The 21,578-nt window shown below is 38.8% G+C and overlaps 1 protein-coding gene across 3 annotated transcripts in view; it reads left to right on the plus strand.

The window, feature by feature from the left end:
- Window positions 1-21,578, plus strand: part of TLN2 (talin 2) — a 157,200-nt gene that overhangs the window by 64,888 nt on the left and 70,734 nt on the right. For 2 of the 3 annotated variants that reach the window (XM_030497733.1, XM_030497732.1), the window contains exons 4-17: window positions 1,276-1,445; window positions 2,085-2,182; window positions 2,817-2,946; window positions 4,385-4,537; window positions 5,558-5,700; window positions 7,153-7,280; window positions 11,612-11,675; window positions 13,722-13,826; window positions 14,508-14,663; window positions 15,501-15,602; window positions 17,777-17,853; window positions 19,464-19,644; window positions 20,658-20,771; window positions 21,412-21,520. In XM_030497733.1, coding sequence (XP_030353593.1) covers window positions 1,310-1,445; window positions 2,085-2,182; window positions 2,817-2,946; window positions 4,385-4,537; window positions 5,558-5,700; window positions 7,153-7,280; window positions 11,612-11,675; window positions 13,722-13,826; window positions 14,508-14,663; window positions 15,501-15,602; window positions 17,777-17,853; window positions 19,464-19,644; window positions 20,658-20,771; window positions 21,412-21,520 — 1,696 coding nt within the window. In that variant the 5' untranslated portion in view covers window positions 1,276-1,309. Of the gene's footprint in view, window positions 1-1,275; window positions 1,446-2,084; window positions 2,183-2,816; window positions 2,947-4,384; window positions 4,538-5,557; window positions 5,701-7,152; window positions 7,281-11,611; window positions 11,676-13,678; window positions 13,827-14,507; window positions 14,664-15,500; window positions 15,603-17,776; window positions 17,854-19,463; window positions 19,645-20,657; window positions 20,772-21,411; window positions 21,521-21,578 lie in introns of those variants that run through there. The other variant, XM_030497734.1, reaches the window with a different exon arrangement.

Here is a 21,578-nt window from a genome sequence, read left to right on the forward strand (position 1 = left end):
GAGCCAAAGTTGCTCCTAAAGATTATCGGTAGAAGAATGATTTAGCTCTTATGCCATGGAGAAGGGCTGCAATCACTGAGCTCAGTGCATTGAGGTTTCTTCATATTCCTCAAGGAAATTTTGCCAAACTGGGTATCTGGGCTGTAAAAAGATACACAACCGGGGTTCAAATTTTTGTTGAACTACTGGAATTTCTCCTGTTCAAATTATCATCATCATCAGTAGTCCACAGAATCCCACGTCCTCCTATTTAAAAATACACATATATGAATTTATGCAAAAAGGATTTGGATATTTTGGTAGATTCTGCATTTGTGCAGGAAGGACTTCAGTACTGAAGAGTTCTTGGAGATCACTGTGGAAAGTCTAATGATGGAAGAGTAGTTTGGAGTGTTATGACAGCAAGGGAAGACACTTGAGACAAAACCCAGGCTATCTACAAAATGAAACAAAACAAAATGCATCTGTAGCTTCCTGTTTCTGTAGACAAATGCTGTTAAATTCAGTGAAGTTTCTGAAATAGAACTGAAATGAAAAATAGTTCATTTTTGAAGCTCTCGGTAGCTGGGCAACAGGATAAAAACATCTAGCAGATATATGTGGAGACTTGGAAAAAGCCACAAAAACCCAAAGTTTTGCATGCTCAAGAATCTTCAGTAAGGAGAAGTTGCATACTAAGAAAATCATAGAATCAGAATCACAGACTGGTTTGGGTTGGAAGGGACCTTAAAGCTCATCCAGCTCCAACCCCCTGCCACAGGCAGGGACACCTTCCACTAGAGCAGGTTGCTCCAAGCCCCTGTGTCCAACCTGGCCTTGAACACTGCCAGGGATGGGGCAGCCATAGCTTCTCTGGGCACCCTGTGCCAGCGCCTCACCACTTCTTTAAGTTAATCTAAGCTGTTAGTTAACATCTGATCTAAATGCTCTAATAAAAAAGTGTGGCATGAGAAAAATCATTTTCTGTCAGTAGTGAAAATGTTGGCAGTATATCCAGTATGTGTATTGTTTTCCTGTACACCAGTTTGACATACCTCAGACAAACCTTTACTTACGTGTACACAATGTTTTGGAAGATGAATTTCCAATGCACCAAGAAAAATCCGTGGTTTAGACAGTTTCTAGCTTGATGATGCTAGTGAAACCTTATGTAGAACTGCTTTTGAATAAATAGAATTCTTCTGAACTAAATTAAAATATTTTTAATGAAAAGTTGAGTGTATTAAAGCATGAAGTGGAAACCTCTAAGCAAGAATGCTGTTACTGCTTTTTCAGATACTTCAGTAGGAACTTGAAGTGACCTGGCACCATGGTAGCTCTTTCCTTGAAGATCTGTGTCCGCCATTGCAATGTAGTGAAGACGATGCAGTTTGAACCATCCACTGCAGTGTATGATGCTTGTCGAGTTATTCGTGAACGAGTGCCAGAGGCTCAAACGGGGCAAGGTGAGTTCCTGTGTTTGTCCTTAGTAAATTCATTGGCTGAATTGAAAGTAAACATAGACCCATGTGAGTTTTTTTACACTGTTCTGTCCTTCATTTATCTTTCAGGCTGGAGAATTTGTTTTGTTTTATTGTTTGATTGTTTTTTTAGTGTGTGTGTGTGTGTGTGTAGTTTTGTGGTTTTGGGGGTGTGTGTGTTTGTTTTTTTCCAAACCTAAGGCATGGAGTGAAAGGCACCAAGTGCAAATAGATTTCTAAGTGACAGAAGGTAGCTGCATCTTTTTTTTTCCTTCTGTCCTGATAGAGGTTTTTCTACAAAGGATGCTTTCTAAAGCAATGTTTGTGGCAATGCTTTCTAGGAAAATCTGGGCAGACTTATTTTTGTGCCTCAGCAAAGGAAGCAACCACATGAATTACAAAAGAATGGCTGGACATCTCCAAAATGTGCAAAGGGAAATGTTTGAAATGAGTTAATAACTAAAAGCATTACCATGCTGTGCATACCATATTCACAATGCTGCTAATTGTTAATTTAGTGTAACCCTGGTTTGAACTTTAAGCTTAACCCTGATGCTGAATAACCTTGAATAAAATCGTGTTGGCTTTATTAGGTTTGATGAGTCTGTCTCCTCTATTCCACAGCCTCTGACTATGGATTGTTCTTATCGGATGATGATCCTCGAAAAGGTATATGGCTGGAGGCTGGAAGAACGCTGGATTATTACATGCTGAGAAATGGGGTATGGTGCAAGTCTGTTGCTTTTTTCATCAGCAAGTTGTTAGAAAACTTGTTTCCTAAGGAGCAAGAAGAGTATTTAGTGTTTGGAGGTGTAGGAGGGTCTTGAGTTTGTTCCTGAAATTGGCCTACTTCTCATCCTTGCTGTGTTAGTGTTCTACTGCATCTAGTTGTGACTGAGAGCTATGTAATGTCTTCATAGAATGATTAACAGAAAAATAAAATATAAGCTTTATAATAACCTTTAGTGCAAGGTCATCTCAAATATACAGGGTAGGCTTCTTAAATACTAAATATGATGAGGTCATACTTGCTTACATTATGGCCAACTTGCTTACAACCAAAAGGCATTGCTATCCTTTTTAAATGCTAAACTAGCTTTTGCAGCACAAACGTACTTTGATCTGTCCTCCCCTGTTTAGGTTTTGGTCTAGCCAGCTAGGAAGAGCTCTTAAAAAATTACATTGGCAGAACTAAAACACTTCTTAAGTTTGCTATATAAGCAAGTTTGCCTATACTGTAGCAAAGAAAAATGCAGCTTGGAGGGGTTGGTAAAGGAATCCTGGTTTAGGCATCTAGGTGGATTGGTTTGTGGTGGCTTCCAAAAGCATTTAGAAAGAGTGATGTTTACTTCCTAGGATATACTGGAGTACAAAAAGAAGCAGAGACCTCAGAAAATACGTATGTTGGATGGTTCAGTGAAAACAGTCATGGTGGATGATTCTAAGACAGTTGGTGAATTGCTGGTTACCATTTGCAGCAGGATAGGTAAGATTCTGGGACCCACATGCTTAAGAATTTTTCTGCCATTTTTGCATTTTGATTTTTATGATGTTATATGTATTACTGACCAGAAATTACTGGCATATATGTTAAAATATTTAAATTTGTTATCAGTTAACATTTACCAAACACTTCTTTGATATCTGTTCTCCAGGTTTTATGAAAGTCTGTAGAGAGTTAGCTTATATCCTTAAACTTCAGTATCTAGCAGGTAAAGGCACAAAATATAATTACAATTTTTTAATTGTATGTTACATTTACATACGCTTTCCTGGTTAGTGGTAGAGAATTAGATTAGATTTATACTTAATTTTAATGTGATAGAAGGTAAAATACTGTTAACCTTGAAATATCCCTAAACTTAAGGCTCTATGTTGTTATGATTTAGAGTTGATAACAGTATCATTTGTGTAACAACATATGGAAGCCTTCCAGAGCAGCTGGTCAGAAACGTGTCATATTGGTTATAGTCTGTCTGTATTTACCTAAATAGAGACATTTTGAAAACTAATTCATATTTAACTATAAACATGCATCCAGCATGGATTAGCTTAAATCATCTTAAACCATGCTTAATTCTCATTTAGAAAAGTGGACTTAATTTGATTTAGATTAATTTGCTTGGGAAGTAAATGAAGCTAAATTTAAATTCAACTATTTCAATCTCGTTTAAGTGTTTCTATGCTGGATTCCAATGTGCTGAAACTAATTTACTGAAGAAATTAGTTTGACTTATTTTCATGAATGTGATCGTGTAGGTGCACACTTAATTTGCTTTCCTGTGTAACGCAAACATGCTTTAGCAAGCAGTGGAAAAAACCCAGGCAGAACAAAGAAATGAGAGCAGCTTAGCACATATGCTAAATGTTGTGAACTGTTTTTTTTGAGTCAGTTACGTGTAAAATTCATGGGAAGAGTTGAGTTTTAAAACTCATTTATTTCACATTTCTATTCCTCAGTCTGCTCTGCCATATTTCTTCCTCACATGGTGGGCAAGCTGAAATGACTCAGTTCTCAGGAAGCAGTTGTAGGCATCCATGAAAGGAAATTTACTATGGCATGTCCCCATTTTGGAATTTACTGCTATTTTAAATTCCATCATGTTTTTAAGCTGGCAGCTTCTCTTGGGAGATGACTAAAAAAACCTTAATATCTTTCCAAAAGTGGCAAATGCAACATATGACAGAGGAATGATGTATTTTAAGGATAATGCCAGATATTGGAGAGGTGTCTTGAGTGCAGAAGTTGTAGATTATTCTTGGGATCTCATACCCCGTACACTGATTCAGCATTTCATCTGCAATATTTTACTGTATCTGAAATCAGTCATTGGTAGTTTAATATATAGAGAAGAATATTTCACCTGTACTAAAATATATTAAATTTTTATTGTTACAAGCACTGGATTTATTTATGATTCCAGGAATAACAAATTATGAGGAATATTCCTTAATCCAGGAGAGCATTGAAGAAAAGAAAGAGGAGAGTACAGGAACACTTAAGAAAGACAGGACATTGTTGCGTGATGAAAGAAAAATGGAAAAATTGAAAGCAAAGCTTCATACAGATGATGATTGTAAGTGATGTATTCCAGGATAATTCTTCAATTAATATCTTTCCGCAGTGCAGTGCAAGAAAACCATACGGGAATGCATTTTTTAGATTCTTCAGTGTGTCTCAGTTGATCCCTACCTATATTTTTGCACCGTTTTATGTATATTCTTTTCATTTAAATGGGCTTTGACTGCATCAGGATCAAGCCTTGCAGGTCACTGAGTGTAATCACTCACTGTGCTGGTGTGCAGACAGTTGCATAAAATTAAGGATTTCCAGTTTAGAAGTAATTCTCTTTCTGCTGTCTGTAGAGGGGCCTGATCCAGAACTGTAAGTCCTTAGTCACTGCCCTCTGATTTCAAGTGTCATCAGTTTTAATATTAGGTAAATGGGCAAGTTGTTGCATCTAGTTGTAAGAGTTAGCAGGTCTTTTGAAGTGTGTTTTGTTACTTTTTTGGTAGGGGACTTGTAACCTAAGTGGGAAGGGTCATTTCTGTAATGACCTTTTGCTCCTCTTCAGTAAAGTTGGCTATTTAAATACTGATGCCTTCTGAAAGCCATCAAAGGGGAGTTTTGTCTTTGAAGGGACAAATTTTAAGTGTAAATGGAGCTTGTCAAAGAACTAGGACAGTATTTGATTAACTGTGACTAGCAGGAAGATGTTTAAAAATTGCAATCAGTGATAAGAAGAGTAATCAGAATGATTGGGTTTAGGGGGAAAATGTGGTCAACTTTCAAGTAATTTTGCAATGAAGCTTTGAAGACCTAAATGTAGTATTGAAAGGTTACTGTAGTTGTTTCTTCAACAATATTAATGATGTTTTATGCCATAGCAAATTCTTGTTTCTCAGCAGCGCTGTTCTTCAGTTCTCATTTGTAGCCATCTTCAACACTAATAATTAGAAACAGAAATGAAAGGAACACTTTTTTGCAGTGTTTTCCCCCTCCAGTGGAAATAACAATTTTCACATGATTTTCACATCGGCTTTTCACACTGGCAGCGGTAGGTGTTTAACTATGTGCATGTCTGGTTCTGTTACAGTAAATTGGCTGGATCATAGCCGAACGTTCAGAGAACAAGGAGTCGATGAAAATGAAACACTACTGTTGAGGCGAAAGTTCTTTTATTCAGACCAAAACGTAGATTCAAGAGATCCTGTTCAGCTTAATTTGCTTTATGTTCAGGTACAGTACGTGGGCCAAAGTACGGGTTCTGTCTTGTCTGTGGAAACCTGTGTAGGTTAATTACAAACGTTTTGTTGCTGAAATACTCCATCTGCTAGAATTCCAGTTCTGGATGTGCTTTGAGTTTATGTTTTCTCTCTATCACTACAAGAACACATGATAGTGCAGAGGCTTTGCTGATTTTTTTCTTAATCAAATACTTTCAACCCAATAAGGACTCAGTCAAAAATCTGCCGACTTTTACATCCTGTTTCCTTAAAATTCATGAATGTCTTTTTAAGTTGTTCTTTTTAGTTCTTCTCCCCATTCTCTTCTATAGGTGATGCTTTCTCTGTAATATGGAATCTCAGGTCAGTCTTGCAACCAGCTTTCTGCTCCTCATCTCTTTTCCACCTGATCAGTGTGAGAGCTGCTTCTGCATTCCCTTTCTAATCTTCAGCCTAGACAGCACACAAGGCAGGCAGGCTTCCTGTTCGTAATAGTATCATGTAACACAGCGGGAGTCTACCTAGGCAGGTTCCCTGATCTGTTAGAGGTACTGTAAATATCTTAGCAAAGCTGAGTTTTATGCAGAAGATCCATTTAACTGAAGGCTCCATTGCAGTGGCCTGTAGTGCAGTCCAACAAGCCCCAACAAACCAGCCAACAAAACAAATATTGCAGTGTTCATTTGTTATACTTGCAGCCGATTCAAATGGGATTGGTCTAAATTACATTTTAAAACTCCGAGGCAAAAGATAAAGATGGCATTGCTTGTAAGACTGCAGTACATTTTTCAAGCATTTTAGAGGACTGCATAACATTGAGCTGTTCTCATGCCACTTAGTTGTTTTTTTTCCGGTGACTGTTACAACAGTATGTGTTGATTCTGCCTTGTCATTGTTTTATCTTTTTATTGTTTTATCCATGTTTATCCATTATTTTATCCATGTTTATGGATCAATGAGTGACCACTAAATTTAAACATCAGGAAGGAAAATGCTGTTTGCCTTTTGGTGTTGCCGTTTCTACAATAGTGATCTGGTTTTTACTTACTAGATGTGCAGATTGTTTTCCCTGCTCTTATGAGGTGGTAAGATGTAAAAGCTTTTATATGTGTGCATGTACACACACATGTATCTTTCTCTCTGTATGTGTGTGTGTACATACACGTAAGTGTATATACATATGTTGTATTTTATATACATGTATGGCAAGAAATGGGTGTCAGGTCCTCTTTTTGAAAGTTGTTACAATCGTGGTTTCAATAAGTCTCCATCAATATTCACCAGAAAATAATCTAGCCCTTTATTTATTTTATTAGTCATAAACACATCCAGAATGGATTAATCAAGCCATTGAGACAGAAAGTGTGTTGCTGAATACTTGAGCCGTGTCTAAGCTTTCAAGGAATTTCAGAGATGTAATAGTTATTTTGGATGTCCCTGACATGCCTTTGCTTACCTCCTTTAGGCTCGTGATGACATTCTGAATGGGTCCCATCCTGTCTCCTTTGAGAAGGCCTGCGAGTTTGGAGGCTTTCAAGCGCAGATCCAGTTTGGACCTCATGTAGAACACAAACACAAACCTGGATTTTTAGAGTAAACACTTCTAACTTCTAAATTCGGGTGACCTCAAGTGTAACTAATGTTGAGTTGTCACAGACTAAATGCATTTAAGTACTCCAAGTAGAGGTAATCGGAATCAGTGTGTTTTCTGTAGCAATCTTGCTGTGAAAAGAGCCTGGTTGCAAAAATCAGCAACCCAAACTGATATGGGAACCTTGGGCAGTGGCTTATTAGGCAGCACAGGGCGGCAGCTCCGTCAGGGTGCCAGTTAAGTATGCAGCTGGATTCCCCAACCACTTGGTAATAGGGGAAGACTGGGATTTTGTTCTTCTGTAGAAGTCCACTGCCCATGGCAGGGGGGTTGGAGCTAGATGGTCTTAAGGTCCTTTCCAACCCTTACTATTCTATGATTCTATGATTCTGCCTGCATTTAGTAATGCCATGGGTGAATTAAGCGTACATCAGTATGTATCACAGATGTTCTGATTTGCTAGGTAAGTACTTGAATGGAAAGATGCTTTGTCATTTGAATAGAGTTAATGTTGCTGTGTGTGGAGGTTGAATTTTACGAACTTCTTTAGTGACATTAATTAGTTGCTCAGATTCACCCTCTCATTATGTTATATGAATGGAGATCTGGAACTGCGCACTTTGTTTCAGATGCGGACAGGAGTCCTGCTTACAAGTGACCCATCCTTTAATCTTTATTGTGAAACTTAACTGCTATCAGCAGGGCAAGTTTAGTTTGTCTGAAATGTTCAACTTTTTTACTGATTTTGATTTTCTGATTGGTTTTCCTGCAGTAGAATTAACTGAGGGCCGGAGTCTGAGGAAAGGAATGTAGGAAGGTAAAAGAAAGCTATTTAAGCTATTTACTGCACAGTCCATCAAGCCTTGCCTGCCTATGAGGCTCACGGATACCCTAATGGGATGCACAAAACAGTGGGTGCATGTTTGGTTTCTGTCCTGTTCCACTGGCTGAGTGCTCAGTGCTGACTCTTACACTTTCTTTGTGAGCCTGAGTCTGGGGTTTACTGTATCTCGGGAATCACCTGAAGATGGTGGCTTGTTTTGGAACGTGCAATGCTGCAACACTGTTGGTTTGAAACACTTCGCTATTGAAAGCTTTTCCAGAAGTAGCAGTTCAATTATGCAGACAAACCATGTGAAGAAACATCCTTCAGTTCCAAGTAATAATTAACTTCTATTTGTGCTGTCTGCTACTGGTTGGCCCAGGAACCTTTCCCAGTAGAGACACTTATGTCTTGAATTATGGGGACCTAGTGTAATAGCTTCAGTGTACTCATGGTTCTTATTCCCTATAACTGTGACGAGTTACACAACAGTCTTCCTCTGGGACTTGTCCATTGTCTACTTATTCTTCCCTTCTCCCTCCACTCACTCAAGAGTATTCCTGCAGCAAACCATTAGGGTATTACCTCATCACAAGCTACTGTTGTGTCATGGTAATGATTTAAAGAGTTAGATGTTCCCAGCAAGAGTTGGTTTTAATTTTTAAAGCAATAATTCCCCACAAACTTAAGCAGCAGTTTTGCACACTGCAGCGCAGAGTTCTGTTGCTGGAAATGATTCTAGTTTTTTCTGGGGGTTCTACTTGGTCTTCTCTAGTGTCAAGATTTAATTTTTTTTCCTTTTTTTTTTTTTAAGCTCCCCTATAGTAACTGTGTTTTATGGTGGACTGAAACTACTGGCTGGATGATATTGCCACTTAGTATGCAATGCTAGATAGTTTGAATTCCATCACAGAATGAAGTCACCACACATATAGAGTGTGTTATCTTCTTAATCCTAACAGAAATGAAATGTATAAATAACTGCACTGTATGTTAGAAAGCGAACATTACTCCAATGGAAATCATTTAGAACTGGAATTCCAAAATTCAGCACCTTGTTATTTTCTGCAGAGAAATTTCCTTACTGTTGGTTTCTTTTCATTTAAATGGGCTTTGACTGCATCAGGATCAAGCCTTGCAGGTCACTGAGTGTAATCACTCACTGTGCTGGTGTGCAGACAGTTGCATAAAATTAAGGATTTCCAGTTTAGAAGTAATTCTCTTTCTGCTGTCTGTAGAGGGGCCTGATCCAGAACTGTAAGTCCTTAGTCACTGCCCTCTGATTTCAAGTATACATGTTTATGATTTAGTGTTGTATGCATTTGGCTGTACGTAGCCTTCATGCAGTCTTTCTGTGAAACCTCATGCTTTTGTTTTGTGAGGCTCAAGAAGCCGAGTGCTCCTGACCATTATGAACAATAGATATAAATACTACTGATAAATGCTGATTATTTTTTTCCCCTGAAAATACATCTGTCATCCTTTCAGAAAAAAAAAAACTTTATAGTTGTTTTCTTCTTCTTTTTGAACAAGTTTGAGCTTTTTTTTTAAGCTTCATCCAACTATTTCCTACTCTTTGGTGGGTGAATGCCGATTCTTTTCAAGTATGAAAGTAGTTATGTTTTATGTAAACTATATGCTGTAACTCAGTGTGTGAAAGACATTCGAGAGGTGTCCATTCACTCGTCAGTGAAACCTGAACATGCTACAGATTCCCTTAAGCAGAATCTGTCAGCTCATACTGAAAACAGCATGTAACAGAACAGTGTTAATATTTTATAGTGTTGTTTTGAAACAGCTTGATTTAGTTTGCCATGTCTGCAATATATTTTTATAGAGAGAACTTTTGTATCCTTTTTTGTCATTGATAAATTATTCTTGGTACAGATGAAGATTATTACCTGCAACTTGTTGACACTTTGGTTGTAGGAATTTTCTTGAAGGTCATGCCAAAGTAAATTGTGAAAGCTCTTAAATTATCAAGTTGCAAATAGTCCTTCTTCATGCCCTTCCTCATACAGCTGAAGTTTTGCATCGTATCTACAAGGGCACACAGTGTTTAAATTTGCTGAGAGAATGTCTAATCAAGAACTTACACTAGTCATACGTGGATAGGAAAGGAGCACCTGAAACTGCTCGCTTTGACTTTTTCTTTCCAAGCACAATTGGTGCCCATAAGCTCAATTCATTAATCTAGCCTGGTTTCCTGTCTTAAACTGTCTTTTTCAAGAGCACTGGCTTTACCTTTATGCTAATGAAAAACAGTCCTTACATGCACGTGTAAGTGTACAGTCCTTACATGCAAATGGATACAAAACAAATTTGTCTCTTCAGCCTTCCCCACCCAATGATGTGTCTGTGAAAATAAGTCCTGAGATTTCATTGTCATGTATTAGTGTGATATATCTACTGGAGCATTGGAAGAAAGATCAGGAAGGACAGTTGTTCTTACTTTGTTTTATATTGCTAGAGCTTTATGCAAAAGAACCTTTCTGTGATAGTAGATAGTTCTAGCTTTCTGTGTTAATAGTGTGCTTGCTTACTGAATAAATCAAAACGAGAAGGGGATTCTCCAGTCATACTTTTTCTGTGATTCTCAATTGTCCAAAGCAGGGGGGAACCTTAGAAACCAGTTTTTTGAATTGTGGAAGTTTCCTCAGACTGAAAGTGAACTGCTCAATATGTGACATAGTTTCTTCAGAGTAGAGTGTTCCACATGGGAAAGTGCAATCCACAAAGGAACTGATGTTTGCTAAAGCACTGTGTTGATATGTTTTCAAGTTGGGTTGGTGTTTGGCTAAGATAAAGGGTTTATTTCATTCTACAGCAAGGAAGTACCAGTGGGGTGTTAAAAGATTCTGACTAAACTCTACCATGGAGGCTGGACTGACTTAGTTTACTTTGTATTCTGACACCATTAGTAGCTGAGTGCTACAGAAATTAGGACTGGTGGGTTTTGTAGTTTGTTTTTGAGAAAGTGACTGGTACTAAGTATCAACTTACATGGCTTTGCAATTTTTCAGTAAAATAGTAGTGTTCTAACATTTGAAAGTCACAGAGGAAGAACTTGGTCCCACGCATCAGTAAATCAAAGTGCTACTGGAAAGTAGTGGCAGTGTCTGAGCTCAGACACAGAGCTGGCTTAATCTTTGATGTCCCCTTCTTCCCCCCGATCACAATGAGAGTATTTAAATTCAGATATGAACCCCTCTGAGCTGCTGAGAGATATCATGTAGTTTAAGAAAGGAAAATGTCCCAGCTATTACTTACTGTTGATGACTTTTTAAAACATGAAGGGGTCTTACATGGGGACGTAACTGAAGTGTTTTTCTGAAGTATGTAAGTTACTTTCTTGCTCTCACCCTACTTAGCCAGAATTTTGTTTCATTGTATAGGTATTTTATGCCTGTTTTAGGAAGCTTGGGGGACTTACTGCCTATAAAGGAGCATGGGAAGCATCCCTCCTTGGGAAGGCACCATTAACTATAGATTCTTTTTTCTTTTTTCTAGCCTAAAAGAATTCCTGCCTAAAGAATATACCAAACAAAGAGGGGCTGAAAAGAGAATATTTCAGGTAATTTTGAGACTGAAAAACTTACTATATCTTCACTTCCTTTATGAGAAAAATACAGGCTTTCACAGAATTATACTCTGTGTATGCTTGAATTATATAACTATCAGAAAATCAAGTGTAAAGAATTTGTCAGCTTTTCTTTTCCTTCTTCAGCACATTTATTGTCCTGATCCTTTTTGCTTCACCAATGATTATTCAGTGTACTTTGAAGGGTAGAGAGTGAATATTCAATATTCTTAAGACCTTTTTCTCTGATGCATTGAAATGTAAGGATATGTATTTGTACTAAAATAGAAGCACATTTAGGACAACTAGTTTTAATTTCATGCCTTCGTTATTCAAGCATGAGCTTCAAGTAACACAGAGTTCTGCTCACTAGTGCTCGAGTTCAGTGATGTGTCTGGGAATCATGCAGTTGTAAAAGACTGAAGCAGTTGAGTGTAAAATGTACTGGTATTGTTGGAAGTGGTCTCTGAGTACTGTAGATGCACTAAATATCTGTGCCTACTGAAAAATATTTTTGGCAATACAATACAAGTTGAAAAAATCTGAGGTCAACAGCTAAAATCGAGTCATATGGTTACTGGAAGGACATACCAGTGATCCGTGATCACAGCCTGGGAGATGAGTTGAAGAGCAGGAACAGGTCATATAGTTTCCTATGTGTTACACTCCAAGTCTAGGAATTGTGTAGCTCAGTAAGTCTGTTCTACCTGGAGCTTATAGTACCGCTTCATAAATGAGTATGTCTAATGCTTTTCTGTCCCTTTAGCTAATGGCAATGATGTTGCAGTTTAAGGAAAGAAAGATTCATTCACTTCTAAGTGTTGCTGTATCATGCTAGTCATAGCATGTGATTTTTATTCATTTCAAATATGATCTATGAGTAGTTTCAATCATTACATGCTTCAGTGCATTGATAAGAAGCTCATCAGTGAGGGCACTGATGCTGGGCAAAGATACAATAGCAAGGTAGAATAAGCAAGCTGTCTTTCTGATAAAAATCAGCTGTTGCCCTGAGGTATAACACTGTTTGGCAGCTGATTTTCACCAAATACTCCATCTGCAGTGACTACATTTGGGCTCCTTGCTCTGTTGGATCCAACTTGTGTTCTCTGTGCACTGAACTTGAGAGACATTATCAGTCTATGTCCTTGGGGTGAAAAAGGCTTTTTGGAGTTGCAGTTGCTCGTGCTAGTGCTTCTCTGTGGACCATTGTCAAGATGGTAACTTACATTGGAGTAGCAAAGTGTTTCCCATGTTCTTGGTGCTCCCCCAGCTGCCATCAGTCAGCGTGAGAGGCAGCAACCAGTAGTTCAGAAGAGTGCAAGGGGAAGATGCGATGTGATGGGGATCCCACAAACAGTATTTAAACAGCAGGACACAGGGAGAGGGTTTTAAGAAGAATGATCTAGGGTAGGACAGCAGATGCTGAGATGAAGTTTGAATACATAATATTGGTAGCTGCCATTGCTTCCAGGTAATAGTTGACTAATGAGTAAATTGTTAAAGTAATAAATCGAAATTGAGAGTTATCAGACAAACCTAGAAGAGTATTTCAGGATGAATTAGTTAGAAAAATCATTGCTGCTTCCTCATCTGTAGAATTCTTTTCACGTGATGGAAAAAAATTGTAGATAACAGTGCAACTGGCAAAAAAAGCCCATTGGAAGAACCTACAAGAGATGAGAAATGGTCAGTTACAAGGTGTGATGCCTTCATGAGTAAGAATGTTTGGGCACAAAAAAGGAATAAATAGTCTGTTCCTTGGAAAAAATATGGGTGCTGGAACTTTTAAATTATTTTTAAAAGCTGAGTAAAGAGGTGTTAATTTATGAAACCTCATGGTGCACAGGTTATGTTCTCCTTTGTGAGGAACTACAGGATGCAGTACTGCTAACACTTTTTAGCCAGTATTGTTTTCAAATACTCTGGTTGTAATGATTAATAACTAAGGATCCTTAAAACGATAAAAGCTAAACCCTTTTTTTGTTTGTTTCCAGAAAGCATTGTTTCTGCCTAAGTGATACTGAACTCTCATTACAGGAGCACAAAAACTGTGGTGAGATGACTGAAATAGAAGCCAAAGTGAAGTATGTGAAGCTAGCCCGCTCCCTGCGGACCTACGGAGTGTCCTTTTTTCTTGTTAAGGTAATGTAGATCTTGCTGTGATCATACTGTATGCTTGGTTATGTATTCACTTCAGATTCTTCACTAAGCAAAGGTCAAAGATGTTCTTTCAGCCTTCTGTCTGAAAATAGCATTAGGAAAAAGGTATAAATTACATATGGGACAGAATTATAATTTCAGTGTAGATCCTTGTCATACTGCTTCCAGAAAGTTGGGTCTGTCATAATTTAAATTCTGTAAATCGACATTTCTTCTTTTCCTTTTGATAAGCAACAAAGTACTGTCTTCAGAAAAATATTCACAAAGAACTCTTAAGTTGGTGCTGTTTATAAGTTTAATGAGAATACAAATTGCATGCTGAAAAACTGCATTGAAAGAACAGCTTCATCAGCTGTTAAGGTTTTACAGAGGCCAAAGATTAGTTACCACAATCCCTAAAATGCTTCTGTTTCCTGGAGGAGGGAGAAGAGGGAGTGTCTTTTGAACTGCATAGTAAAGATCCAGTAAAGACCCGAGCTGCTTAATGTTAATGCATTGCTTGAAAATCACTGCCTGTGACCTGACAAACTGAGCCTGGAGTTTTAAATTGTCCTAGTCTGCATGCCAGGTGCTTCCTTCTGTCAGTATATTCCATCATGCTTTTCCTTTCTCCAATGGCAAGCTCCATTTGAATGAAAAACAATTTTTCACATTTTGTTTTAGGAAAAAATGAAAGGCAAAAACAAGCTGGTTCCTCGTTTGCTGGGTGTTACCAAAGACTCAGTGATGCGTGTGGACGAGAGGACCAAGGAAGTGCTGCAGGAATGGCCACTGACAACTGTGAAACGCTGGGCTGCCTCGCCTAAAAGCTTCACTCTGGTAATCTTTGTATATATTCAGAGGAAGAGGGATCTATGTGGCAAGGAGAAAGGAAGATGGACTTATATTTACAACAGTTTCTTCAGTGTAATGTCTGTAATGTTCTAGGATTATGTAGAGTCAGAGAGTCCTAAACTAATAAACTGGCCCATATTGGTGTCTAAAATAAATCTGTATTTTGACATTTCTAGACAGACCAGTTCCCCAAAAGTACTGTATAAATCTTTTCAAAAAACACTGTTTAAAACTGTTTTGTGCCTAACCACTAAAACAGTGAAGAAAACATCATTATTCACACTTGTTTTTTAAACCCTTAAGGTGCTTGCCATTTGTAATGCACTTTGTGATGGTTCAGTAATACATTTGACATTTATGGATTTGAAGAATTTTCCTGAATGTGATGTTTTGTTAATTATTTGGTCCATAACAGACCTCTGCAACATTCATTTTGGTTATGAAAATGTTGTTTGAAGTGGTAAAGCAAGAGGCAGTGGATGGAAAATTATATTCACTTTAATCATTAAACTTCCAATTGCATGGGTGATAATGCTTTAGAATAAAATTCTGAAGACTTTTCTCCATCCTTCAGTGACTGAGTCTGATAAAGTCAGACTGAGAATGGGCATTTCAATTTATGATACATCTGTTATTGAGCTGCAATAAAAAGCATCCTTCTCCTCTTCTGCCTCACCCTCCATATATAGACTGGCTTAGAATCTTGGAGCAGTTTCACTTACTGTTGCATGTAATAAAATGTCCGTACAAACAGTTTTAAAACTTAAATTCTTTCATATTTGGTACTGAGAGGGATATTTTATTTTTTTTTTCCTCCTTCAGGATTTTGGGGAATATCAGGAAAGCTATTACTCAGTACAGACCACTGAAGGAGAACAGATCTCTCAGTTAATAGCAGGTTACATCGATATCATCCTAAAGAAGGTAAAGTACCAAGATAATCTAGTAAAAGTGCAGTAAAAATCACTGTACAGCAGTGCAAAAGCTCAAATGTGTGCAAGCTGCAGTTCTCTTTCTCTCATGAAGTCAGTGTTGTATCTTATGTTTTGATGCTATTTATTTTAAACTTTAAGCTCTTCCCTTATAACTTCAGTGAGTGCTTCTGGAAAATATCGAGGCTATTAACTATAGTGGTAGTATGGGTCAGGCTCAGTACGGCACACTTGAGCTTTGTTTTTCTGTCTGGAAGGTGGACTGCTGACTATGAGTGTATACCCAGAGAAAAGTCCTAAGCTTCAACTATGTGTTTTAAGCTGTGGACCACAATGGTGAATCAGGTGGGAAGAAATCCCCTGGAAGGAACGTTTAACACTACATTAAGGACTAAACAATAGTGGTCCAGCAGCTCTTGCATATAATGCATCAAAGCTGTTATATTGCTTTAATAATTTGTGATCAGTAAAGCAAAGAATTACATCTCAATTGTGTAGAGAGAGGGATAACATCAAGAGTGAAGAGGCCAGATTATCTTGAAACTTGTTTTTATGGCGTGTGCCTGGCAGGATTGATGAGAGGCTGATTGGCATCTCCAGCCCTCAAAATATTCACAAGTAATTAAATGCAACAGCAAAAAAATAGGAGTTTTGCAAACAAACATGGAGCTGAATGGTCATTCTCTAACCTCTTGTACAGAAAAGTGAGGTGTTTCAAAAAGCACTGGTTGCTCCTTGACAAATTTTTTTGCTTATGAAGTTTTGACCAAACTACATCATTATTTGCTGTAATAGATTTTAAAGGTAAAGAAATGACAGAAAGCAGAAGAATTTATTGTCGTCGTTCATGTGAACAGTGTAGAATGTAACAATACTGTGTTATGAAATCAGAGGTTGAGGAGGATTGCCAGAATTCCTCACTGTACGTGTTTTTTTCGCCAAGTCTGTCAGTCTCAGATTTAATAAATGTTAAATAAACTGCAGATTTCTATAGAAGGTTTAAAACTTGATTCAAAAGTAGCTTCACTCTCTAATGCAAAATGAAAGCAGCCTTTCTGTCTTGATAGAATACAGATGTATTTCCACTCCCTTCCAGTTCTTAGATTTCTTCTTTGCAATCTGCTGACACAGCCAGTTTTAAAATGACTGGATTAGGAACAGGTTAAGTAATAAACCCCCATGATGCTTCATGATGCGAATGAGAAGCGTGCAGTTTCCAACTGTCAAATATTACTCCCCAACCACTCCTGTCCTGCAATTTTAGTGATAGGTCATCTACCAGTTGACAAGGAACCCTGAACTTGAGTAACTTTTACCTTTTTTTTTGAATCTCGATATATTTTTATTTCACATTAATATGGAAGTAAATATCCAGAAGTTGAAGTAGCTATGGTAAAATAACTTGCATACAGTATTAAATTTATCATCTAAGGAAGAAGCTCTTTACTGTGAGAGTGGGGAGGCACTGGAATGGGTTGCCCAAGGAAGTTGTGAATGCTCCATCCCTGGCAGTATTCAAGGCCAGGTTGGACAGAGCCTTGGGCAACATGGTCTTGTGTGAGGCATCCCTGCCCATGGCGGGGGGTTGGAACTAGATGATCTTAAGGTCCTTTCCAACCCTAACCATTCTAGGATTCTGTGATTCCATGATCTTTACTATGGATATGTATTTCCTAGTGGTAGGTAACATCATACAATACATTTCAGGATGCTAAATATGACTTGTAGCTGAGTTCTAGTTACCTGAGCCAGTCTAATGCTCCTGAGTTAGAAGAGAATGGGAAAAGGCATGGTATGTATCCGATCTGCACCAGGATTTGCTGTTGTTGCATATCACTCAGTCCTCCGAACACTTTTTGTGAGAAAAGCCAGTATCTCGGCACTTTCTTTATACCTTCGTGCAAAAAGGCACCAATAGGCTTTTTTCCTTTACACACTTAATCTGCCACGGCTTAGGACCTAGTCTGTCAGATGCTGAAGAGCACGTCTTCTGAGTTAGAGGGTATTTTGTCACACACTGCCAAAAAAGCATGGTGTTCAGCACCAGACATGACGCTGCAGATTATTTGACTAGGTTTCAGATAAATGACGAGGAAATGGTGGAAAGAAAGCAAAAAGCAGCACACATTGTCTAACAACAATTTTTTATTTTTATTTCCCCTCCAGAAACAAAGTAAAGATAGATTTGGACTTGAAGGTGATGAGGAGTCAACCATGCTGGAAGAATCTGTTTCACCTAAGAAGTGAGTGTATACAGCGAAAGGAAATGCTCTTTGAGTGACACCTTTTAGCTGGGGCACCTTTTTATCAAATGCAATACTGTAGTTATTAAAGGAAGATTTTCTACAGGGTATTTCAACAGAAAGAAGTACTATCCCCAAATAGTTCAGCTGGCTGCTAGCTTCATTTGAGGACTGAAGAGCAGGTATTTGTCACAAAACTGTTGGTTAAAGAAACCAGCAGCAGTACCAGCTTGTGGTAACTTGACCTCTGAGCAAAGGAACTCAGGCTGTAATTGAGTAGGATTCTGGGGAGGGTACTTCAGCAGCAGTGAAGATGCCCTGTATTTTTGATCTTCATGCAGACCCCTAGGATTTACAAGGTTTTAGTTGCTTGCATCTGCTAGGTGCATGGTTTCCAGTAAATTTAACTTCTGTCATTTTAATTGTACACCGAGTCATGAACAGAGCTGCTTTATTTCACCAAATCACTTTAGACAAATCCATCAGACATGTGGTGTGGGTAAAGGTAAGGTTTTGGTACTAGTATGTCAGGCTGTGGTTCTGATGGGAGAGTGACTGAATATAGCAAAAGCAGAACTGTAGAGCTGGCCGTACTCTTGAAAGGAATATATTTAGTCTTTCCTTGCATTGAAGGAATACCAATAGGTTTGTGACATTACAAGCTGTAAAGGGCCACTCAAGTCTCCTCTTGGAGCTCTGATTATGGCAGTGTCAGCAGTGTGTATGTGAGAAGTCTATATGATTTATTGTTAAACGCATGGTTTATAGGAGATAGACTTGCTAGATGTTTAATGTGGCCTTATGTGAAATTTCCACTTTTGACAAATCACACATGTTCAGATGTGCTTGCATTTGACACTGCCCTTTCCAAGTCACTTCCAAATATACTCTTAGCTAAATGCTGTCCAAAGAAGCCCAAAACTTGTAACAGATGAATACAAGGTTTTTCCAAATTGAATTTAAATTTTTCATAGCAGTGTTGTAGTTAAAGCTAGAACTTGTAGCTGTTAAAGCTTGAACCATGTTTAAATACAAACAGTATATTGGCAAAGTGGTTCATAACCATGGATGACATAACTTTATTATTCTTGAAAGTATCCTGCCTCTCAGCCCATTACTTGGTAGGCTGCCAGATTATTAGCAAGTACTGTGCATACATGTGTGTATAAAGAGAGAAGAATGTTAGTTTTTATCCTACATCTAGGGATTTCTTGCAAAAAGCATCTCTAAAGGGTTCATGATTCTGTTTTCTATTAATCAGCCTGTGATACAACTGAAACAAGGCAATTGTTATGCCCTAAGGTTCTGTCTGTGATGCATCTGAAAGGGGTAAAGCTATTGTACCACATATACCAAAACTGCACATTGGTTTTTTTCTTGGTGCCTGCTCATTAGTGCTGTTAATATCTGACCTGTCAAAAGCCCCAGTTTAATGTTTTTTTTCTAAAATGTTAGAAAAGGTTTAGAAAGAAAACCTGGGAAGTTTTCCAGCTTCTCCAAACGTTGTGAAATGCAATTTAAAATCCTGAAGGAAGAGTGTCCAGCAGAGATTGGTTTGCAGGAGTTACCTAATTCTCTGTGTTGTATTTCTTATTTTTTCTCCTTTCCAGATCTACCATCTTGCAGCAGCAGTTCAACCGAACAGGGAAGGTGGAGCATGGCTCTGTGGCGCTACCAGCTGTGATGCGTTCGGGGTCCAGTGGCCCAGAGACTTTCAACATTGGCATCATGCCTTCTCCCCAGCAACAAGTCACAATTGGTCAGATGCACAGAGGACATATGCCCCCACTTGTGAGAAACCTCCTTGTTTTGTATTTGAAACTTTTTTTACTTGTGTGTTTGAAACTTGTCTGTGCTGCAAGTAGTCTGAAACGGCTTAACTATTCTACTCCCCGCTCCCAAACTGTCAGTTTATAACAGCCCCCCTCTGCTGCTTCTTCCTCCTCATGCTTTTCCTCAGCTCCAGCATGGGTCCTGTCTATGAGCTGCAGTCCTTCAAGATAAACTGGCTCCAGTGTGAGTCCCCTATGAGCTGCAGCTGCTTTCAGGAGGGCCTGCTCCAGCGAGAGTCCTCCACGAGTTGCAGTTTTTGTCAGGACTCTGTTTCAGCGTGGGATCTCCAGAGGATGTAGTTTGTTTCAGGGAAATATCAACCTGCTGCAATGCAAAGTCCTCTGTTGGCTGCAGGGTGGATATCTGCCCTGTCATGGCCCTCTCCACAGGCTGCAGGGAAATACCTGCTCCACTCTGGTCTCTCCCATGAGCAGCTGGGGAATCTCCACTCTGCCACCTGGAGCCCATCCTCTCCATCCTTCTTGGACATTGGTGTTTGCAGGGTTGCAGACACCCAATACAGATCCTGCTCTGCCTAAAACCCTTCAGTCTTCCATTAGCTTATGCATATTGATGGTAATTCAGTTTTAGAATCGTCCTTGATTACATTGGCAGGCTGTTCCAGGAAGTCAATAATGATATTCATGCTAATGTTCATAGAATGCAAGTCAGTTAAGACAGCTTTGTGTCTTTGTGTGTGTGTGTGTTGCGCATTGTTTGATCTGAGAAAGTTCAGCATTTTATAAGTATGTGCAAGTACAGAGGAGTATAAAATGGCATGGGCTGAATCAAGAGTGTGTGAGGAGTGTTAGAGAGCTTTGCTTTCTCCATTGCACCAGGGAGAAGGTAGCTATCTGAAATGGCCTGGTGTTGGATTGCTGTCACTCACTGTCTTTTCATGCATGTGTAACATGTGCTTGAAGGGCCATTTGGAATGTAGCACACAACCATTTCCTTGTTTTACCTTTCAGACCTCAGCTCAGCAGGCCTTGATGGGGACAATTAATACCAGTATGCATGCTGTTCAACAGGCGCAAGCTGACCTCAATGAAGTTGATAACCTACCACCTCTAGGGCAGGACATGGTGAGCTTTTCTGGTCCCTCACAGAGGTGGATCTTACTGCTTTGGGGTGTTTACAGATCAGTCATTGTCCCTGGATCTAAAGTGGTATCAGTAAAGCTTTTAAAATGAGATAAAATTTTGTACTTTCTTTAAGGAATTCATGTGCAGTGTTCCACCTAACTCTGATCAGTCTTCTGGGATCAGATGTAGCAGACTTCCTTGCATAACCATGTCTGGAATCCTGTTAGTTTCATGCGCATATGTACAATTAAACACCAACTATGGGCAATATTTATGGTGGAAGTGACTGTCTCCAGGACACTTGAAAAATAAAAGCAAAATAGGTTTCTGTCACTCTTGATCCAGGTTAGGGCAGAGGGACAGATCAAGTGACTATTGTTTATGGGGGACTGTCAGTTAGCCTTCATGGAGGCACTGTTTATGGCATTTACCTCAAAAGGGCAGCTGTTAGAATTGTGGTAGCAATTCTGTAGCGAATGACTCAGCAAAAGAAAATGCTTGCTTTCATATGTCACTTAAGCATTTGGTTGTTGTCCTCTGCTTCACTTTTAAAGGTTCATGAAGGACCGAGAGATTTCCGAAGTATCTCCTCTTACAGAACCTCACTGCAATCTTTAATTCTTTTGTTATTGCTCTTCAGGCATCTAGAGTATGGGTTCAGAACAAGGTTGATGAATCAAAACATGAAATACACTCTCAGGTTGATGCGATCACTGCAGGAACTGCATCTGTTGTTAACCTTACAGCAGGTAAATTGAAAAGGGAAGGATTTCCTGGCAGTCTCCTAGTTATTTATGCGTTTAATTC

The sequence above is a fragment of the Strigops habroptila genome, chromosome 9 (assembly GCF_004027225.2).
Source record: "Strigops habroptila isolate Jane chromosome 9, bStrHab1.2.pri, whole genome shotgun sequence".
Lineage (NCBI taxonomy): Eukaryota > Metazoa > Chordata > Aves > Psittaciformes > Psittacidae > Strigops > Strigops habroptila.